Raw genomic sequence first — 20,741 nt, 5'->3', positions numbered from 1 at the left:
CGTGATGGAAAGCCGGGGAGCCAGCCTCGTGAGCACGGCAGTGTTACTGAGGGGTTCGCTGCGTTTGCCGCCGTTGTTCGACTTTCTCGGCCACTCAGACCCTCTCTCTGCTTGCAGCACAACTTTTTAGCCATCTCAAGCGTGCTCTAAGAACCGGTTAAACCAGACGGCCTTACATAAGCTGATAAGGCAGAAGAGGTTCGGTCTGAACTGGTTTAATGCCAGTGTGAATGCGTGGCTCCTCCCAGAGCATGCCAGAGGCCTTGCGAAACCTCCCAGGATGCACTGCTTCCGGGAGTGGAACCAGGGCTTGTGGAATGTGCGCCCAGGAGGCACTGCAGCCGAATTCCCAATTGGATGCAATTGCATTGCGAATTCAGTGCAACTGGTCCCATTGCAACGCACTGCATGATCCCTCTTGTAACGCACCAGGCTCTGGGTGGCTGTTGTAGCCATGACAGCAGGAAACCCCCCAGAAGCGGGGTGACCCCGTTTCACTCAGCGAGCGTGGCGTCTGGGCTTACCCTTCCGCGTCAAGCTCCTTGTCCGGGAACGGAGCCGGGGGCTGGGGAGTCAGGCCAGCTGTCCCGTGTGCTCTGTCGCAATGTTGACGCCTGTCTGGTGGGATCTGCGTTAAAGCTGCCTGCTCATCTCACGCAGGCCACAGGGCTTTGGGGGCCTCCCTGGGCAGGATGGGCTCCAGAGCAGTGACCCAGCACTGACAGCCTTTGTAACCCGTTGACATTCCCCTGATCTACCACCCCACCCGAGAGCAGCAGCTTTCAGCCATGGGGCTGCAAACGAATGCTGCCATGGAATCAAGAGGACGGACACGCTGGCCTGGACCTTAGGACACCTGGGTTCTCATCCCAGCTTTGCCCCCAGGCTGCTGGGTGACCTTAGGCAAATCGCTTTACCTCACGTTCGATAACACTGACCTCCTCGGAGAGCACTCTGAGCTCTCTGGATGAAAAGTGGTATATAAGAGCGAGGTATTATTGTAGGACTGGAAGGGATCTCGATAGGTCATCTAGTCCAGTCCCCCACTCTGAGACAGGACTCAGTCTTATCTAGACCAGTGTTTCTCAACCTATGGGTTGAGACCTCTCCTCCCTTCGGGAAGGGTCATGGGACAGGTTTAGTGGGGTCACAAGGGCAGGGCCAGCGTTAGGGGGTGGCAAGCAGGGCAACTGTCCAGGGGCCCCATGAAGCTAAGTTACATACTTCAGCTCCGGGCGGCGGGGAGATTCCTGGAGGCTTCATCACACCACATAATCTAATTAAAGATTAATCTTTAATTCCTGGAGACTCATAAGAATGGCTGTACTGGGTCAGCCCAGTATCCTGTCTACTGACAGTAGCCAATACCAGGTGCCCCAGAGGGAATGAACCTAACAGGTAATGATTGAGTGATCTCTCTCCTGCCATCTATCTCCACCCTCTGACAAACAGAGGCTAGGGACACCGTTCCTTACCCATCCTGGCTAATAGCCATTAATTCTTACAGCAGGACTAAGTACTGTCCCTGACAGATTTTTTTTCTCTAGATCCCTAAATGCCCCCTTCAGGGATTGAACTCACAACGCTGGGTTTAACAGGCCAATGCTCAAACCACTGAGCTAGCTCTCCCCCCTCCAATCCTGGAGTGTTGGCAACCAGTGTTGGCCCTGAGCCACCAGGGACTGACGTCTAAGCCCAAGCTTAAGGTAGGGGGTTGCAATTTCCTTTTAAGTCCATGGAGGGTAGCCAGCACAAAAAGGTTGAGAAACACTGGTCTACACCATCACTGACAGGTGTTTGTCTGAGCTGTTCTTAAAAACTCCCAATGACAGAGATTCCACAACCTCCCTAGGCAATTTATTCCAGTGTTTAACCACCCTGACAGTGAGGAAGTTTTCCCCAATGTCCTTGCTGCAATTTAAGCCCATTGCTTCCTGTCCTGTCCTGTCCACAGTGGATAAGAAGAATGATTTTCCTCTCTCCTCTTTATAACAACTTTTTATGTACTTTAAGACTATGATGTCCCCTCTCAGTCTTCTCTTCTCCAGACTAAACAAACCCAGTTTTTTCAATCTTTCCTGGTTAGGCCCTGTTTTCTAGACCTTTCATCATTTTTGTGGCTCTTCGCTGGACTTTCTCCAGTTTGTCCACATCTTTCCTGAAACGTGGCGCCCAGAACTGGACACAATGCTCCAGCTGAGGCCTAATCAGCGCGGAGTAGAGCGGAAGAATTACTGCTCATGTCTTGTTTACAACACTCCTGCTAATACATCCCAGAATGATGTTGACTCATATTTAGCTTGTGATCCACTATGATCCCCAGATCCCTTTCCGTAGTACTCCTTCCTAGGCAGTCGTTTAGATTGTCAGAAAGCCATTGACAAGGTCCCTCACAAAAGGCTCTTAAGCAAAGTAAGCTGCCATGGGATAAGAGGGAAGGTCCTCTCATGGATTGGGAACTGCTTAAAAGACGCAAAGGGTAGGTATAAACGGTCAGTTTCAGAATGGAGAGAGGTAAATAGTGGTGTCCCCCAGGGGTCTGTACTGGGATCAGTCCTCATCAACATATTCATAAATGATCTGGAAAAAGGGGTAAACAGAGAGGTGGCAAAATTTGCAGATGATACAAAATTACTAAAGATAGTTAAGACCCAGGCAGGCTGTGAAGAGCTACAAAAGGATCTCTCAAAACTGGGTGACTGGGCAACAAAATGGCAGATGAAATTTAATGTTGGTAAATGCAAAGTGATGCACATTGGAAAGCATAATCCCAACTATACATATAAAATGATGGGGTCCAAATTAGCTGTTACCACTCAAGAAAGAGATCTTGGAGTCATTGTGAATAGTTCTCTGAAAACATCCACTCAATGTGCAGCGGCAGTCAAAAAAGCGAACAGAATGTTGGGAATCATTAAGAAAGGGATAGATAATAGGACAGAAAATATCATGTTGCCTCTATATTACGGGTCAGCAACCTTTCAGAAGTGGTGTGCCGAGTCTTCATTTATTCACTCTAATTTAAGGTTTCGCGTGCCAGTAATACATTTTAACATTTTTAGAAGGTCTCTCTCTATAAGTCTATAATATATAACTAAACTATTGTTGTATGTAAAGTAAATATGGTTTTTAAAATGTTTAAGAAGCTTAATTTAAAATTAAATTAAAATGCAGAGCCCCCCGGACGGGTGGCTAAGACCCGGGCAGTGTGAGTGCCACTGAAAATCAGCTCGCGTGCCACCTTTGGCACGCTTGCCATAGGTTGCCTACCCCTGCTCTATATAAATCCATGGTACGCCAACATCTTGAATACTGTGTGCAGATGTGGTCACCCCATCTCAAAAAAGATATATTGGAATTGGAGAAGGTTCAGAAAAGGGCAACAAAAATGATTAGGGGTATGGAACAGCTTCCATATGAGGAGAGATTAATAATACTGGGACTTTTCAGCTTGGAAAAGAGACGGCTAAGGGGAGATATGATTGAGGTCTATTAAATCATGACTGGTGTAGAGAAAGTAGATAAGGAAGTGTTGTTTACTACTTCTCATAACACAAGAACTAGGGGTCACCAAATGAAATTAATAGGCAGCAGGTTTAAAACAAACAAAAGGAAGTATTTCTTCACACAGTTCACAGTCAACCTGTGGAACTCCTTGCCGGAGGATGTTGTGAAGGCCAAGACCATAACAGGGTTCAAAAAAGAACTAGATAAGTTCATGGAGGATAGGTCCATCAATGGCTATTAGCCAGGATGGGCAGGAATGGTGTCCCTAGCCTCTGTTTGCCAGACGCTGGGAATGAGCGACAGGGGATGGATCACTTGATGATTACCTGTTCTGTTCATTCTCTCTGGGGCACCTGGCACTGGCCACTGTCAGAAGACAGGATACTGGGTTAGATGGACCTTTGGTCTGACCCAGTAGGGCTGTTCTTATGTTTCCCATTTTGTATGTGTGCAACTGATTGTTCCTTCCTAAGTGGAGTACTTTGCATTTGTCCATATTGAATTTCATCCTATATACTTCAGACCATTTCTCCAGATTGTCCAGATCATTTTGAATTCTGATCCTGTCCTCCAAAGCGCTTGCAACCCCTCCCAGCTTGGTATCATCCGCAAACTTTTTGAGTGTACTCCCTATGCCATTGATGAAGATGTGAAGACTCAGACCTGGGGTAGATCTCTAGGGGACCCCACTTGATAGGCCCTTCCAGTTCGATTGTGAGCCATTGCTAACTACTGTCTGAGTACCGCTTTCCAGCCAGTTGTGCACCCACTGTGTAGTAGCTTTGTCTAGGCTGTTTCCAAGTTTGGTTATGAGGTCATGTGAGACGGTATCAAAAGCCTTACTCAAGTCATGTATTATCCAGATGAGCTCTTCCCCACTTAGGGGCAACACCGCGGCCTGCTTCTTCTCCTCTCCTCAGCTTGATTCATCCATGGAAATTCAGGCTTAACTCCGAAGCGGGGACTGGTGATTCTCCCGTAGCAGATGTGCCAGGTCACTTGTAGTCTCCTGAAGACTATTTGCCCAGGGGTTCCCCTCCAAAACCTTTCCCCTGCACTGAGCATCTACAAGCCAGGGGAGATCTGCAACCTGTGCATTTCTAGTGGTAGACAAGGGCCTGCTATGGGAGGGACTGGCTAGCTCGCAGGTTGGCAAAGGGACATGGAGCTTCTTGTCTCTTGGTTCTGGGTTCAGTAGGAGAGTGGTTAGAGAGTCACAGGCTGCTGGCCCTTTGTTGGCTCATCACTTGGAGAGGAAGGTCAGCTTTGTGGCACTGTACTGAGACTCAGGAGCTCTCGGTTTGATTCCTGGAGCTATGGACGACTTACTGCATGTCCATCCCGTCGTCTCCCTCAGCCTCAGTTCCTCATCCGTACCAGAAGGAGAATAGTTCCTTTCTCCCATCCTGTTTGGATTGAAAGCTGTATGGGAAATGAATGGTCTCTTAATATGTTGTCTGTACCGCACCTTGCACAAGGGCTCCCTGAACTCAGTTGGGGCCTCCAGCTGCGACTGTTAGTTCTTAGCAGCACACTGTGCTTTAAAGAGGCAGCTCGTAAAGAGGTCTGTGGAGACAGGGTCGTTCTGTATTTTCTCTTCACTGTCACGAGCTCTACACTCACCGACAGCCCTGGAAGGCGTTATGTGGAGACAGGGCTGCCGAGGTGAGATGAAGGTTGAAAGGACCAGTCGGTGGCCCCAAAGCTAGCAAAGCCGTTGTAGTTTTGGAAATAAAAGGACGCTACAAAGACAAGTATCAGGGGGTAGCCGTGTTAGTCTGTATCTACAAAAACAACAAGGAGTCTGGTGGCACCTTAAAGACTAACAGATTTATTTGGGCATAAGTGAGGTTTTTACCCACAAAAGCTTATGCCCAAATAAATCTGTTAGTCTTTAAGGTGCCACCAGACTCCTTGTTGTTTTTGCTACAAAGACAGGAAACTGTGAATTAGGGTTAACGTTCAAAAGGTGTCTGGGATCATTGACCAATATGTTGGGATAACAACGGCAACAAGTCTAACCCCCACCTTCCGCGTATAGAGATGAATTCACCTCAGGTGTAGAGCCATTGACTTGAGTCAAGGGATGAATCTGGCTCAGAACCTGCCGCCTTCCATCTCCTGATGATAGGTCCATCAATGGCTATTAGCCAGGCTCGGCAGGGATGGTGTCCCTAACCTCTGTTTGCCAGAAGCTGGGATTGGGGTGACGGGATGGATCACTTGATGATTACCTGTTCTGTTCATTCCCTTTGGGGCACCTGCCATTGGCCACTGTCAGAGGACAGGATACTGGGCTCGATGGACCTTTGGTCTGACCCAGTTTGGATGTTCTTATGATGATCGCCAAACGGATTTACAAACTACATACAGCCTCTGGGGATTGCTTCACCCAGCACTGACGTGCAGCCACCTCTGGGGCAGAACGTGGCAGCTAACAGGACACAGTGACGAAAGAGTGGAAGGTGAAGAATGTTACCGTACCAAAGCGGGTGGGGATTAGTTAGGCAGGATGTAATTACTTGAGCTTGCATTTGGCCAAAGCACTAGGGTTAATACTCCTCTTCTCGCAGGAGTGTGTATGGGAATCTTTAATGACCGGGAGTGGTTAAGGCTTGTGTTGTATATCTCAGCTGAGTCCCTCACTGTTATGGCAGAGGTAGGCAACCCTGCGTGGCCAGGAAGCTGCTAAAATTAGTGACAGCAGAAGCATTTCTTGGCCTAGTTCTTCCTGCTGCGTGTGCTCCTGTTCGTATCAAGCCTCACACTGGGCTGCTGGAAGGAGGAGTCCAAGGAGGCCAGAAGTGCAGAGCCGGCAACAGCTTTCCAGGGGGACGGTCAGAGCAGCCAAGCTGCCCGTGTGATGAAAGGGGCAGGGCCAGGCAGGTGGCATTCACATAGATAGTCAGCTGGCGTCAATTGGCAAGAGCGCCACTGAAGTCAACAGGGTGCTACTGACACCAGTGGGGATCTGGCCCCGTTGTACCGTAAGCCAAGCAAGGAAAAGAAAACAAATGGAAAATGTCCTTTATTTAGCTGCAAACCGAGTTCTGCTGATTTTCCAAGGTCCCAGTGATAAACTGGCAACAAAAGATGTCTGCACATCAAAGATGTCTTCTGTAACCCTGAAGAGCAGAGTGTATAACCGGGCTGTACCTAAACAAGCTAGTATGGCCTGACGCCAACTGTACAAACAACTCAACCACTAAAAACCTTGTGTACGGCTCTTTCTTTCGTTCTTTCTTTCGTTCTTTCTTTCGTTCTTTCTTTCTTTCAATACATTGTTGCACTCAAAGAACATTGTTTCACTAAAAAGCCTTGCTGGCTTACACTGCAAACCTTCACGTTCTGATTTCAGTTTTGGGGTGGAGGGGGGGGTGTCTCTAAGTTTTAACAGGAAAAACAGCAGCATTTGAAAGAAATGAATTCCTTAACCTCCCGTCACCGGGCCAGATTTTCAGGTGCTGGGCTAGATCTTCTGGGGCAACACCACCTGACACCAGCTAAGCATCAGGCCTATTGTATTTAGTTCAAAGTACAGGCTGGTATCACACCACTGCTTTGTAAACCCCCTGAAATGAACAGCGGGCTGTGTGCCCAGGAGCCAGTGTGTCTGGTGGCCCTGGGGTCGTAGCCAGTCCAACAGCTGTGTCACAGCACCCTCTAGTGGGAATAGTTCAAATGACACTGATGTTTTTTCTTGGTGCTTATCGCATGCCCTGGGGTGCTGGGACAGTGTGTATAGTGGGGGTGCCCAGAGCCATTGAACCAAACTGTAAACCTTGCATACGATGGAAACCGCTTCAAGCCAGGGGGCGCAGCAGCTCCCCCAGCAGCTCTAGTTCTAGCGCCTCTGGCCCTGGCCCAGCACAAGACACAAACTACCTACAGGCAGCTCCTACGCCAGAGAGTGTGAGAATCTAATACGGGAGATGCACTGGGGAACCCAGCACCCCAGGATGTCTGTGCCAAGTTACTGCTTATGCTGGGTGAAGGGGTGATGCCACGGGGGAAGGGGCGTCTGTGTTCTCACTCAATCTCCCTCCCCGCCCCCGGTTGCAGGAGGTCATCCACTCCATCTTGCTGAGCGGCAGGATCGGGCCCGACATCCAGCTGGCCGAGTGCTACGGCCTGCGCCTCAAGCATGTGAAGTCCGACGAGATCCACTGGCTGCACCCGGACCTGACGGTGGGCGAGGTGCAGGACAAGTACGAGTGCCTGCACCTGGAGGCCGAGTGGAGGTACGGAGATAGGAGCAGATATCACCCTCCGGCACACCCTGCCCCTGCCTAATGGGAGGTCGCCATGGCGGGAGGGCAGTCGGGGGCTGTAGGGTCTGCACGGACCCGTCACACCTGGATCCGGGGGGCTCCGCTGAATCTCCCCAGTGCACATTGCGGAGTGGGACAGCAGGGGCGAGCGGTGTCGGCAGATAGCGGTAGGGACTGGGCGCTTTGCAGAAAGAAAGACCCTTCCTCGGAAGAGCGGACACTCCAAAGAGATGACTTGTTGTTTGCTTGAAGGTACGACCTCCAAATCCGCTACCTCCCTGAGGACTACATGGAGCGCTTCATAGAGGACAGGACCACCTTACTGTACTTCTACCAGCAGGTCAGAGTATTTGCAACACGCCGACTCCCCTGACTCCTGTGGCATTGTGCCCTCTTGCACCAGTGTTGAATTTGGCCTCCCGTCCACACCCACCTGTGATTCCCCCCTGGATTCACACCTCTCCCGGGGATCTCTCTCCCCTCTCGCTCTCACCACACTGGGGCCTGATTGAAAAATGTTCTGAGCACCTACGAAATTCCAGAGACGTCGCTGGGAACTGGGGGCGCCCAGCGCTTGCCAAGACCTGGCCAGCAGTCTCCGTGTGGGTGGGGTTGACCCAGAGGCGTAGCGAGTGCCCTCCGTACCCTCCGACCGGAGGGGGCCCCGCAAGGAAGGGGGCTCCTAAAAGTGGCAAAATAAATACCGCATTCCAGTTTCTGCATTGTAAGGGGCCCCGCCCGGACATATGTTCGGAGGGGGCCACCGTTCGGAGGGGGCCACGTTCTTTGTTGCTACGGCCCTGGGTTGACCAGCAGCAGCGGTGGTTAGAACGGGGACGCGTCTGAAGAAGTGAGCTTCTGGGGCTGGCCCTCTCTCATCTCAGTGCAAAGTGAGATCAAGGGGGTGGATGCTGAAGCTAGAGAAATTCAGACTAGAACTAAAGCACATGTTTGATCAGGGAGGGTAATTAAATTGGAAGCACTTACTAGGGACGGGGTGGTGTCTCCATCCCAGGTGGTTTTTAAGTCAAGACCAGATGTCTCTCTCTTAAAGCTCCACCGTAACTCGTCCAAAAGCTATGGGCGACAGGCAGGAATCGCTGGGCAAGGCTCTATGCCCTGTGTTCTGCGGGAGGCCAGACCAGTGCTTCTCAAACGTCACTGTGCCGGGACCCCGTTCGGACAACAGAATTACGACATGACCCCGGGGGTGGGGGGAGAGCCCACGCCCCGATGCCCTGGGTGGGGGGCGGGGGGCCAGAGCCCAAGCCCTGCTGCCCTAGATGGGGGAGAGGGTCCAGAGCCCGAGCTGGGTGGGAGGAGGGGGGGGCTGGAGCCCAAGGCCCCCGGGAGTGTGGCACTTGGGCTTCAGCTTGAGCACCAGGTCCCAGCAAGTCTAAGGCTGGCCCTGGCAACCCCATTAAAATGGGGCGCTGACCCAGGGTTTGAGAACCGCTGGACTAACTGATCGTAATGCCCCCTCCAGGCCTTAGCAGCTGGGATTCCCCGGGGCAATCCTTTTGCCTGGAGACCGAATAGCTCCAGTTCCTGAAATAAGTCTCTTTGCCCTGCACGTGCCCCAATGGCATTCGCACTCGGGCCTGCAGCCCCATGGCCGCAGGAAAGGGGAGAGGCAAGGAGGGATTGTGTGTGGGGGGGAGGGAATGCCGGACACCGAACTGGCCTCCTGATCTCTCTCTCTGGCCTTGCAGCTCCGGACCGACTACATGCAGCACTACGCCAGCAAGGTGAGCGAGGGCATGGCCCTGCAGCTGGGCTGCCTGGAGCTCAGGTACGTACCTTGCACAACAGGCGTTGAGCGCTAGGGGATTGTCCCCGGGGGGCCAGGGGAAAGGACCCTTCTTAAACATGCATCCCAGCCACAAACGTCTCCAGCGTAGCTGGATCCAGAGAGGTTTGGGAGAAAGCACCGGCTAGTGGCTAAAACAGCAGAGGGCAAGGAGCCGGGGAATCCTGTCCCGACTCACCGTTTCCAGCCATTTCCCCTATCCGTGCCTCAGTTTCCCCCTCTGCAAAATGGGATCATGCTTTGTAAAGGGCTTGGAGCTCCTTGGACAATAGGGCTCATCTAGTGCAGGGCATTTTCCTACTGTGGGTCCCTTTGCCCCAAGACAGAAGCTCACCTGGAGCAAAACAGGGGCTGCCTGGAGCAAGCCCCCAGCAAAGGGACCGGGGAGAAGTTCCAGTTTTTGTTAGGGATGGGAGGGCAGCTCCTTTAGACCGAGTCCCATCCGCCTGGGACGTGGTGGTGGGTCGGGAAGCTCAAGTCAGATTCCAGTGCCATTGCATTGCACGAAGGGGGGTGTCAGGAGGAGGGAGAAGAGAGAAAGATGAGAATGAAAAAACCGGCGCAGCTGAGCTATGGGCTATAGTGCCCCACGACTCCCAGGGGCGCCGGGGAATGGCGCTCTCTGGCCCTACAGCTAGAAGAACATGGTGGGAGGTGGGCGCGTTCCAGCTGAATCACTCCGGCGGGCCAGATGGACTCGAGCAGCAAGACGTGAGCTGGGCCCTAAAAATAAGCAGAGGCTCCTCTGCTCTCCGTGCCCACGGTCGTCGGTAGTTGGCAGAGAGCAGTGCCAAGGCGGGTGGCAGTGGCACGTAGGTATGCCGCCTGGCAGGCTTGAACACGGTCGCCATCAGCCCCGGTGAGACGCAGGCACATGGGCGGTGCCTGCTTAACGTGCCGGCGTGAGTCAGGAAGGGCAGCAGCCGTTCCTTGCTAGGGTGAGGAAACACTCAGTGGGGACTTGGCTGATTTACGCCAGCTGAGGATTTGGCCCGGGGTTTTTCTGCTCGAGTCAGCAACAGAGCAGGCCGCGCTGCTGTGATAGACTGTCAGGGTTGGAAGGGACCTCAGGATGTATCTAGTCCAACCCCCTGCTAAAAGCAGGACTAACCCCCAGACAGATTTTTACCCCAGTTCCCTAAATGGACCCCTCAAGGATCAAACTCACAACCCTGGGTTTAGCAGGCCAATGCTCAAACCACTGAGCTATCCTGGATTCTGTACCCCTTGTGTATCGTCAGCCAGGCTGCAAGGCAAAGCCCGGGCCTCTTAAAATCCATCAGAGTTTTGCAGTGAGTTTGTTGCTCATAAGAGGCAGGAGGACCCCAGCTGGCCTGGAACTGCCAAGGCGGGTGGTTAGCAAAAGTCTGGAGCTGAGCATGTTTGATCTGAAAGTCACGGATGGGGGAAGAATCCCAGAGCCACCTGCTTTTCTGACTGTCGCTCTTCATAGTCCAGCTGGGCTCAAGATGCAAAGTCTCAATCCAGAGCCAGACACCCCAAAAGCTTGCGATTGTTTGGGTCCTGCCTGTTACGCAGAGAGGGCACCACATTGTGCTCAGTTTCGGTGGGAACATCACATGTCTGATTCACAACAGAATTTAGCCCAGGGGCTATTTGCAAATTTAGACCCAGACCTGGGTTGGGAGTATAAAGCGCTCCAAAGTTGTGTAACACCATGGCTACCACAGGTAAGCAGCAGATACAGAACCCTGGACTTTCTGCTCTAAGCTACAGGCCTCTGCCACATGAGCTAAAGGAATAACTCTAGTAGCAGTGGTAGGCTGGTATCCTCTCTGAGAATGAGCCACTAAAGGGGGCGGTGGCACACTTAGCTAACTTATTACCCTTGCATCTGCGGTTCTTACCTGGGCCCATCTGTTTAATGGTCCCTTTCCTGACTCTGGTCTCAGTGTGAGGCTAGCGGGGTGTCTGCCACCCTCCTATCATTTTCTACCTCTCATTTTGCATACTGAATGTTCGAATGAGCTACCAGATGAGCTGACGGCTATTCTGCTCCCCTGGCATTTGGAGCCTGCTTGCATGCCCCCCCTCTGCTCCCGCCCGGTGTAGGATGCGCACGTGTGAGGTCGGTATGTTGACGCCTGACGTCTCCCTCTTCTTGCAGGAGGTTCTACAAGGACATGCCGCACAATGCCCTGGATAAGAAATCCAACTTTGAGTTCCTGGAGTAAGTGGCCAGGTTCTATTTCTTCTCGGCTTCCCGCCCCCCGCCCCCCCACTCCTTGGAGTTCCCCAGTCCTCACAGATAACAGGGTGTCCAATCCCATGTGATCTCTTCATCAAGGCAAGAAAATCTCCTCCTATACATTATGGCCCAGGGGATTAGGCAGATCCCTTGATCCCAGCACAGAGGGAGACTCACCAGTTAAGTACCTAACCACCAGCATGGCTGATTGTGTCCACACACAGCCTCATCCCCAGATCCCATCCCTGCAGAATCCCCTGGGCTCAGTGTAAAGCCTGGAATGGACTTTCTAGAGTTGGGGCTCTTTGATGGTTATTCCAAAATCCTGGCCAGGATCCTGGAGTGGGCTGCCCTGGAGACGTTGCAGAAACGCGTGTGTGTGTGTGTGTGTGTGTGTGTGTGTGTGCGCGCGCCCCTCGAAGTATCGTGGCCCGACTGCAGGGAATAAAACCCAGAGTGGTGGAAGCTGGGATCATCATAAGCGCAGGAAGCCTGAAATGCCATGAGATGAACCTCCTCATATCATCCCCTACCACGTCAGGTGCATGAGGCAACATTACTGATCACAACAATAGATAGGGATCAAAGTGGGGCGGTACCAGAGTCCCTGTCCCGAGGGCAGGGCTCACGGAGAGGTGGTCCGTCTCTGTGGCCCTTGGCAACTCTGCTGAGGCTGGCCGCTGCGATGCGGACGGTCCTCAACCAGGAACCGGACTGGGAGTACCGCTTTGGGGCCACCAGTCGCCCATCAGGTGGCGCTGAGCTCCAGTTGTCCCCGATCAGAGACCCATCCAAGCCATCGACCCGGGGGACTCAGGTTGCGTGTCACACATCCCCTGGCACCCCTCCATGCGCCAGCAGGATATTTTAAAGATGGCCTAAGCGCCACTGAAATGCGGATGAAAGGAGTAGGTTTTGCAGAGTCCCTGTGGGATCGTTAACCTGTGTGCGCGTCTCTTGCTCTCTCTCCCTTTCAGAAAGGAAGTAGGGCTGGACCTGTTCTTCCCCAAGCAGATGCAGGAGAATTTGAAGGTGAGGTGCTGCAGAGCCCGGCCTGGGGGTGTTATGGACAAAGGACACTTGTGGCCAGTGCAGGAGGCTAGGACTGAGAACAGCTCAGTGCAGCTGGGTTAAGCCGTTAGGGTGAAATCCAGCCCCGGTGCAGAGGGACGAGACTTAGGTGCCACTCTAGGCCTAGGGTCTAAGCCAACCCTACAAGCGTAAGTGGACTTGAGCGTCACCTAGGACGTGGGCTGGGAAATTCACCCTTCGTCAAGGAGGGACAATGCTGGGAAACTGTCCTGGGGAAGGGGCAGGCCGGGAGCGGAACAGCAGGGACTCACCTAAATCTAGGAGCTCCTCGGCAGATCTCTCCGGCGCCCCGCACTGGATTGTCAGGTGCTCTTGGTCAAGGAGCGGAGCTGGGGGAGCCGCTCACAGGAATTATCAGGGGTTACTGGAAGCCGGGATTGAGGGCGGTTGGCAGAGCTGTGTATGGGGAGCCCAGGGTTAGAATAGCAGGGTGTGGGGGGGTTGTAGGTCAGGGTTGAGGGGCGCTGGCAGAGCTGTGTGTGTGGGGAGCCCAGCACTGGAATAGCTGGGGGAGCGGGGTCAGGACTCAAGTGCATTGGCGGAGACACTGTGCATGTGGAGGGGGAAGCGTTTGGCTACGCAGATGCCTCCCGGACCGGGCTGCTTCCGGCTGTTGGGTCTTTACGCCCAGGCAGCGGCGCCTGTCGCTGACTCTCCGGCTCTGGCGCCGTTCCCTCCTCAGCCCAAGCAGTTCCGGAAGATGATCCAGCAGACGTTCCAGCAGTACGCCCTGCTGCGGGAGGAGGAGTGCATCATGAAGTTCCTCAACACCCTCGCCTCTTTCGCCAACATTGACCAGGAGAGCTACCGCTGCGAGCTCATAGTGAGTCCCTGCGTGGGGAAGACGGGGCGCGGCGGCTGGGGCTGGGATCGATACGGTTCCATCACACGCCTCCAGCCGGCACCTGTCTAGAGCCGAGAATCCAACCTCTGCTGGCGAATAGCGCATCACTCCATGGCCAGCGTCGGGAGGAGGGCTGGGGATCAGTGCTCGGATATAGGGGGAAATACGGTATTCCCAAATCTCCTGCTGGCCTGGGGTTTAGGGCCAGTATATGGCAGGATATACGGTATGCCCAGCCCCAGGGCTCTGAGTGCGAAATTCGCCCCGTGCGGAGGGGCTGGTACAAAGGTCTAAGCACCGGACTTTCTGCCCAGGCTCCATTTCACCTTACCAAAGGCCCGATTCTGCTCCCTCTGACACCATTTCACTGCAGTTACTTCTAATTTACACCAGCGGGAGAGCAGAATCAGGCCCCCAGTCGGGGCAGGCCCAGCAGGCGAGGCCTGAGTGGGGGTGGGGAGTTGGACTTCAGCGCTAGCGTGGCATCCTTAGACCCACTCGCTGCCCTGTGGCCCAGGCATTATGTGGCAGCTTCTTTCCAGTTGTCTTGCTGTGAGCGAACGGGAGCCGGCCAAGGAGCAGAGCTGCGAATGCCTAGTCGGATCCCTGGGCGGGCCGTGACTGAGCCGGGCCGTACCTGCCGGGAATTGCCAAAGGAGGGGAAAAGTTCCCCGAGGGAAACCCCGGAACATACAACAGGACCCTGCGGGGGATTCCTGATCTCTTGGAAATACCCTGCAGCTGCCCCCTAATGGGACCCCTCAGTGGTGAAAGGAATATTTATACACACTGCCAGCTTCTCTCTTCACCGTACCGCCCGGGGCAGGGGGAGAACTGGGAAGCTCAGTATGAAACCTTCTGCTCCAGGTGCAGCAATGAAAGCGTCAGGGTGCGTACAGAAGAGGGCAGAGCCTAGCGCTGGCCCTGGGCCTGGGCGGTTAGCCGGAGTTGCCCAGCCTTGCAGGATTGTTTCTGTCAGGATGAGAAATCAGGGCCACGAGAGCAGGCCGTTCTTGGGCGCCATCCCCGTTTATTCACAAAGAACCGACACAGAGGCCTGTTCCCTGAACGCGGGCGGAAACAAACAGCAGGCAGCTTCCTGGCTCAGAAATCCCCATGCTCGTGCCCCTCTGCTTCCCAGGGTCACGCTTGCAGCGCCTCCTGCTGACTTTTTTCTGCCTCCGACGCGCACAGGCTGCGAACCCAACATCCTAACCCCGCCCTGCGTTCACAACCTGGGAAAGCTCTCGTTCCACCTGCACCTGCCACGTGGCCAAGCGCCCCGGGCAGTAGGGGCAAGGCCCCAGTTGTTGGTAGCACATACAGGGGCTGGATCGCTCTTCCTGACGGAGCGTGGTGGGCACACGTTGGCTTTAAGGAGGTCTGTGATCGTCTTTAGGTCCAAGACTGCCCCCTGCTGGCAGCCATGAGCGCCTTCCAGCATAACAGCAACACTGAAGATATTATAGGGGCCATTGTATAAATCAGTGGCGTAGCCTCCTAGGAATACTGGGCCGGATACTCAGCGTAGCTCCGCCAACTACACCAATTGACACCAGCTGGGGATTGGCTCTCTGTGCTCGGTCCTGGGGGTATGCAATGAGCGTGGAAGGCAGCCAATTTCAAACTGATACAACAAAATACTTTTTTACACAGTCAGCCTGTGGAACTCACCGCCACTAGCTCTCCAGGAGGGCAAAGTATCAGCAGGATTCCAAAAAGGACTAGGCATTGGTAGATTCATAGATTATAAGTCCAGAAGGGACCGTTGTGGTTATCTAGTCTGATCTCCTGCATAACACAGGCACCGATAGGGATAAAAACATCCTGAATTACAAGTCCATTAGATAGGACATAAAATGTAGTAGGGTTATAAACCCTCTCCCGTCAGGGACTAAGCCAACCACTGATGGGGGTTAGGTAGGACTTTCCCCTCGGGGTAGGTTGTCCCATTACAGGGTGTCTTGCACCTTCTTCTGGTGCAACAGGGGCTGGCCACTCTCATAAACAGGATGCTGTGCTAGGTGGACCTCAGGTCTGATTTCATAGATTCATAGATTCATAGATTCTAGGACTGGAAGGGACCTCGAGAGGTCATCGAGTCCAGTCCCCTGCCCGCATGGCAGGACCAAATACTGTCTAGACCATCCCTGATAGACATTTATCTAACCTACTCTTAAATATCTCCAGAGATGGAGATTCCACAACCTCCCTAGGCAATTTATTCCAGTGTTTAACCACCCTGACAGTTAGGAACTTTTTCCTAATGTCCAACCTAGACCTCCCTTGCTGCAGTTTAAGCCCATTGCTTCTTGTTCTATCCTCAGAGGCTAAGGTGAACAAGTTTTCTCCCTCCTCCTTATGACACCCTTTTAGATACCTGAAAACTGCTATCATGTCCCCTCTCAGTCTTCTCTTTTCCAAACTAAACAAACCCAATTCTTTCAGCCTTCCTTCATAGGTCATGTTCTCAAGACCTTTAATCATTCTTGTTGCTCTTCTCTGGACCCTTTCCAATTTCTCCACATCTTTCTTGAAATGCGGTGCCCAGAACTGGACACAATACTCCAGCTGAGGCCTAACCAGAGCAGAGTAGAGCGGAAGAATGACTTCTCGTGTCTTGCTCACAACACACCTGTTAATACATCCCAGAATCATGTTTGCTTTTTTTGCAACAGCATCACACTGTTGACTCATATTTAGCTTGTGGTCCACTATAACCCCTAGATCCCTTTCTGCCGTACTCCTTCCTAGACAGTCTCTTCCCATTCTGTATGTGTGAAACTGATTTTTTCTTCCTAAGTGGAGCACTTTGCATTTGTCTTTGTTAAACTTCATCCTGTTTAACTCAGACCATTTCTCCAATTTGTCCAGATCATTTTGAATTATGACCCTGTCCTCCAAAGCAGTTGCAATCCCTCCCAGTTTGGTATCATCCGCAAACTTAATAAGCGTACTTTCTATGCCAATATCTAAGTCGTTAATGAAGATATTGAACAGAGCCGGTCCCAAAACAGACCCCTGCGGAACCCCACTCGTTATGCCTTTCCAGCAGGATTGGGAACCATTAATAACAACTCTCTGAGTATGGTTATCCAGCCAGTTATGCACCCACCTTATAGTAGCCCCATCTAAATTGTATTTGCCTAGTTTGTCGATAAGAATATCATGCGAGACCGTATCAAATGCCTTACTAAAGTCTAGGTATACCACATCCACAGCTTCTCCCTTATCCACAAGACTCGTTATCCTATCAAAGAAAGCTATCAGGTTGGTTTGACATGATTTGTTCTTTACAAATCCATGCTGGCTGTTCCCTATCACCTTACCACCTTCCAAGTGTTTGCAGATGATTTCCTTAATTACTTGCTCCATTATCTTCCCTGGCACAGAAGTTAAACTAACTGGTCTGTAGTTTCCTGGGTTGTTTTTATTTCCCTTTTTATAGATGGGCACTATATATGCCCTTTTCCAGTCTTCTGGAATCTCTCCCGTCTCCCATGATTTTCCAAAGATAATAGCTAGAGGCTCAGATACCTCCTCTATTAGCTCCTTGAGTATTCTAGGATGCATTTCATCAGGCCCTGGTGACTTGCAGGCATCTAACTTTTCTAAGTGATTTTTAACTTGTTCTTTTTTTATTTTATCTGCTAAACCTACCCCCTTCCCATTAGCATTCACTATGTTAGGCATTCCTTCAGACTTCTCGGTGAAGATGGAAACAAAGAAGTCATTAAGCATCTCTGCCATTTCCAAGTTTCCTGTTACTGTTTCTCCCTCTTCACTAAGCAGTGGGCCTACCCTGTCTTTGGTCTTCCTCTTGCTTCTAATGTATTGATAAAAAGTCTTCTTGTTCCCCTTTATTCCCGTAGCTAGTTTGAGCTCATTTTGTGCCTTTGCCTTTCTAATCTTGCCCCTGCATTCCTGTGTTGTTTGCCTATATTCATCCTTTGTAATCTGTCCTAGTTTCCATTTTTTGTATGACTCCTTTTTATTTTTTAGATCATGCAAGATCTCATGGTTAAGCCAAGGTGGTCTTTTGCCACATTTTCTATCTTTCCTAACCAGCGGAATAGCTTGCTTTTGGGCCCTTAATAGTGTCCCTTTGAAAAACTGCCCCAAAAATTTGAGACAGGCCATTCCGATGTTCCCATCTCAGAAAGTAACCCCCAGATTCATAGGTGCCGACTTCCCCTCTTTTCCCAGGGTGCTCGACTCCCACTTTGTCCCTGGCCCCGCCCCCCACCCCACCCCTTCCATGAGGCCCTGCCCCGCCCCGCCTCTTCCCAACCTTTCCCCATAGTCCCTGCCCCAACTCTGCCACTTCCCTGCCCCTATTCCAACTCCTTCCCCAAATCCCCGCCCCGGCCCCACCTCTTTCCCACCTCCCCTCCTCTGCGTGCCACGTTCGCACTCCTCCTCCCCCTCCCGGAGCGTGCTAATGCTTCCAAACAGCTGTTTGGCGGTGGCCGGGCGGGAAGCGCTGGGAGGTAGGCGGAGGAGCGGGGATGCGGCACGCTCAGGGGAGGAGGAGGAGGTGGGGCAGGGGGTGAGGGGAGCTTGGCTGCCAGTGGGTGCAGAGCACCCACTAATTTTTCCCCGTGGGTGCTCCAGCCCCGGAGCACACATGGAGTCGGCGCCTATGCACAGATTAACTCCCAGTAATCTCTGCGCCCCATACCGCAACCCCAAGTGGCTCCCGCACTGGAGACCCCTGCCCTGGTCATACACAGTAACATGGCTTTGGTTTCAACTGCTCCCAGCTTTCAACTCTCCGGCTCCAGCCGATCATAAACGTGGCCCCAGACTCTGTCTCCCAGGCAGCGTCTGTGTCTGAGTTTGTCCCTCTCAGAATTTCTCAAGCAGCTGGAGGTAGCTCAAGCCACTAGCCGCCACCAACACCCTGCCGCCGGTCTCGGTGGCTTTCCCGTCACTTCGGGGTGGGGCTGGCTGGGGCAGATCCGGTGTGGCTCGGCAGCTGCTGATGCTGCGGGGAGCTCGGTGGTTTCAGCTCTCCGGGGTCGTGCAAGTTCCGCGGTTGCACCACTCAGCTTTGTGCCCTCAAGTTTCAGAGAATTTCCACCCGGCATTTGGACCCAGGCCCATCCCCAAACCTGACCCAGGCTCCCCAGCTCAGCTTGAGTGTCCCGCTGGGTACCAGGGGGCTTCCCCGCAGCTCCACTCACAGCTGCTGCGGCACGTACCAGCTGAACAGCGGGGAGGGAGCGAGCGGTTTGAAGTTGTCATTGCCCCGCAGCTGCCCAGGGATCCCCCAGCACTCCAAGCACTGTTATCATTCGCGAGCTCTACCAGGGACTTATTATGGGGCCTGGGTTCGAATCCTGTGGTTTTTGGCTGAGTTTCTGCGGTCGGGGCATGTCTCTGAACGGCCGGCAGTCGCAGCCCACGAGAGGCCCAGCAGGGGGATGTTGGCAGGGGACGGCTCACAGCTCCCTATCCATTGGGATGTCGCAGGCGGGGACTGAGATGGGCCCGGCAGAGCCCTGGGTGTGGAAAGCCAGCAGAGCCGTCGTCTGTGCGGCACCCGGCGCTAGCCAGGGCGGTCGGCTTCTTGGTTACAGTCCCTACATGGAAGGTAAAGGCCACTCAGCCCCCCGGGAATTACGGGGTGAGTCTCAGCCCAGTTCTCGGACAAGCGTCCGCCTCTCACTCCCTCCTTCCCTTGCTGGCGCTCTGCTTGGCCTCAGCGGAGAAGCCAAGGACTGAATGGGCTATGGAGACTGAACTGACGGTGCTCTCCACAGGCCGGGGCTCCGGCACGCTGGGCTGGACTGCGTGGGGACGCTCCCCGTGCTGCTGCTCGGGCCCCCCCTTTGGGGTCCGTTCTCCAGCCCCCTTGACCAGTGCTGGGTGCTCCAGCAAACCCCTGGCCGAGAAGCCCTTGGGAAGGGGGACGGGGCTGTTTTGGAGGCAGAGCAGAGACCGCGCCCGTGTCCTTGTCTCTCCCTTCCAGCAAGGGTGGAACATCACGGTGGACCTGGTGATCGGGCCCAAGGGCATCCGGCAGATGACGAGCAAGGAAGCAAAGGTATGGGGCGGGGAGGGCAGGGCAGGGCTAAATCCCCAAAAGATGAAAGGGCTTAGTCCCCCCGCACCCCCCAAACGCGGGCATGTTCCTCTGATGGCAATTGAGGGAGGTGGAGCTGCTTATGGAATGAGGGAGATGCAACGGGTATCCCCAAATAGACCGTGTGTGTGTGAGAGAGAGACATCCTTGCTGAGCTGTCTCCCAGCCCCCGCAGGCGTTGTGATCACACTGGGGTTTCGGTGCATTGCAGCCAACCTGCCTGGCGGAGTTCAAGCAGATCAAATCCATCAAGTGTTGCAGCGTGGAGGAGGGCAGAGCCATGCTGCAGCTGACGCTCACCGGGACCCCCCAGGTAAAGGGGGGAGATGGGGAGCGCTGCGGTGTCTCTTACCGTCCTAGAGCCACATAGAATCCAAGGCCAGAAGGGACCACTCTGATCATCTGCTCTGCCCTCCTGTACCGCACCGGCCACAGAACTTCTCTGAGTTAATGTAGATCTCTTAGAAAAAAACATCCAGGCTGGATTTAAAAATTTCCCGCGCTGGAGAATCCACCACGACCCATGGTACAATGTTCCAGTGGTTAATTACCCTCCCTGTTAAAAAATGACGCCTTGTTTCCAGGCTGAATTGGTCTAGCTTCAACTCCCAGCCGTGGGATGTTGTCTGCTAGACTGAAGAGCCCGTGATGATCAAAAAGTTGTTCCCCCTGGTGCCAAGGTTGGAAAAGAGAAAGGAGGGGAGAAAAAGGGGAGACAGAACTATTTGGAGGGGTTTGGGGAGACGACTGTTCTAAAAATAGCTGCAAAAAAAAGTGTGTCCCGTGGTTTTAGTAGTAACAGAAATAAGGTCACAGGGTCACATATACTGATCAAATCTGCAGATCACACAACGGTGGGGGGGTTGCCAACATTTGGGAGGATAGAACTAAAAATCAGAGGGTTCTTGTTAAATTGGAGA

The 20,741-nt window shown here is 53.1% G+C and overlaps 1 protein-coding gene across 2 annotated transcripts in view; it reads left to right on the top strand.

Annotated features, from left to right (window-relative positions):
* Positions 1 to 20,741, top strand: part of PTK2B (protein tyrosine kinase 2 beta) — a 54,450-nt gene that overhangs the window by 9,260 nt on the left and 24,449 nt on the right. For both annotated transcript variants that reach the window (XM_065400563.1, XM_065400562.1), the window contains exons 2-9: positions 7,570 to 7,748; positions 8,031 to 8,118; positions 9,491 to 9,570; positions 11,717 to 11,779; positions 12,775 to 12,829; positions 13,572 to 13,712; positions 19,708 to 19,782; positions 20,033 to 20,134. In XM_065400563.1, coding sequence (XP_065256635.1) covers positions 7,570 to 7,748; positions 8,031 to 8,118; positions 9,491 to 9,570; positions 11,717 to 11,779; positions 12,775 to 12,829; positions 13,572 to 13,712; positions 19,708 to 19,782; positions 20,033 to 20,134 — 783 coding nt within the window. The remainder of the gene's footprint in view (positions 1 to 7,569; positions 7,749 to 8,030; positions 8,119 to 9,490; positions 9,571 to 11,716; positions 11,780 to 12,774; positions 12,830 to 13,571; positions 13,713 to 19,707; positions 19,783 to 20,032; positions 20,135 to 20,741) is intronic.

The sequence above is a fragment of the Emys orbicularis genome, chromosome 3 (genome assembly GCF_028017835.1).
Source record: "Emys orbicularis isolate rEmyOrb1 chromosome 3, rEmyOrb1.hap1, whole genome shotgun sequence".
Taxonomy (NCBI): Eukaryota; Metazoa; Chordata; order Testudines; family Emydidae; genus Emys; species Emys orbicularis.
The sequence above is the reverse complement of the archived record's forward strand: the minus strand, read 5'-3'. Positions and strand labels throughout refer to the sequence as shown.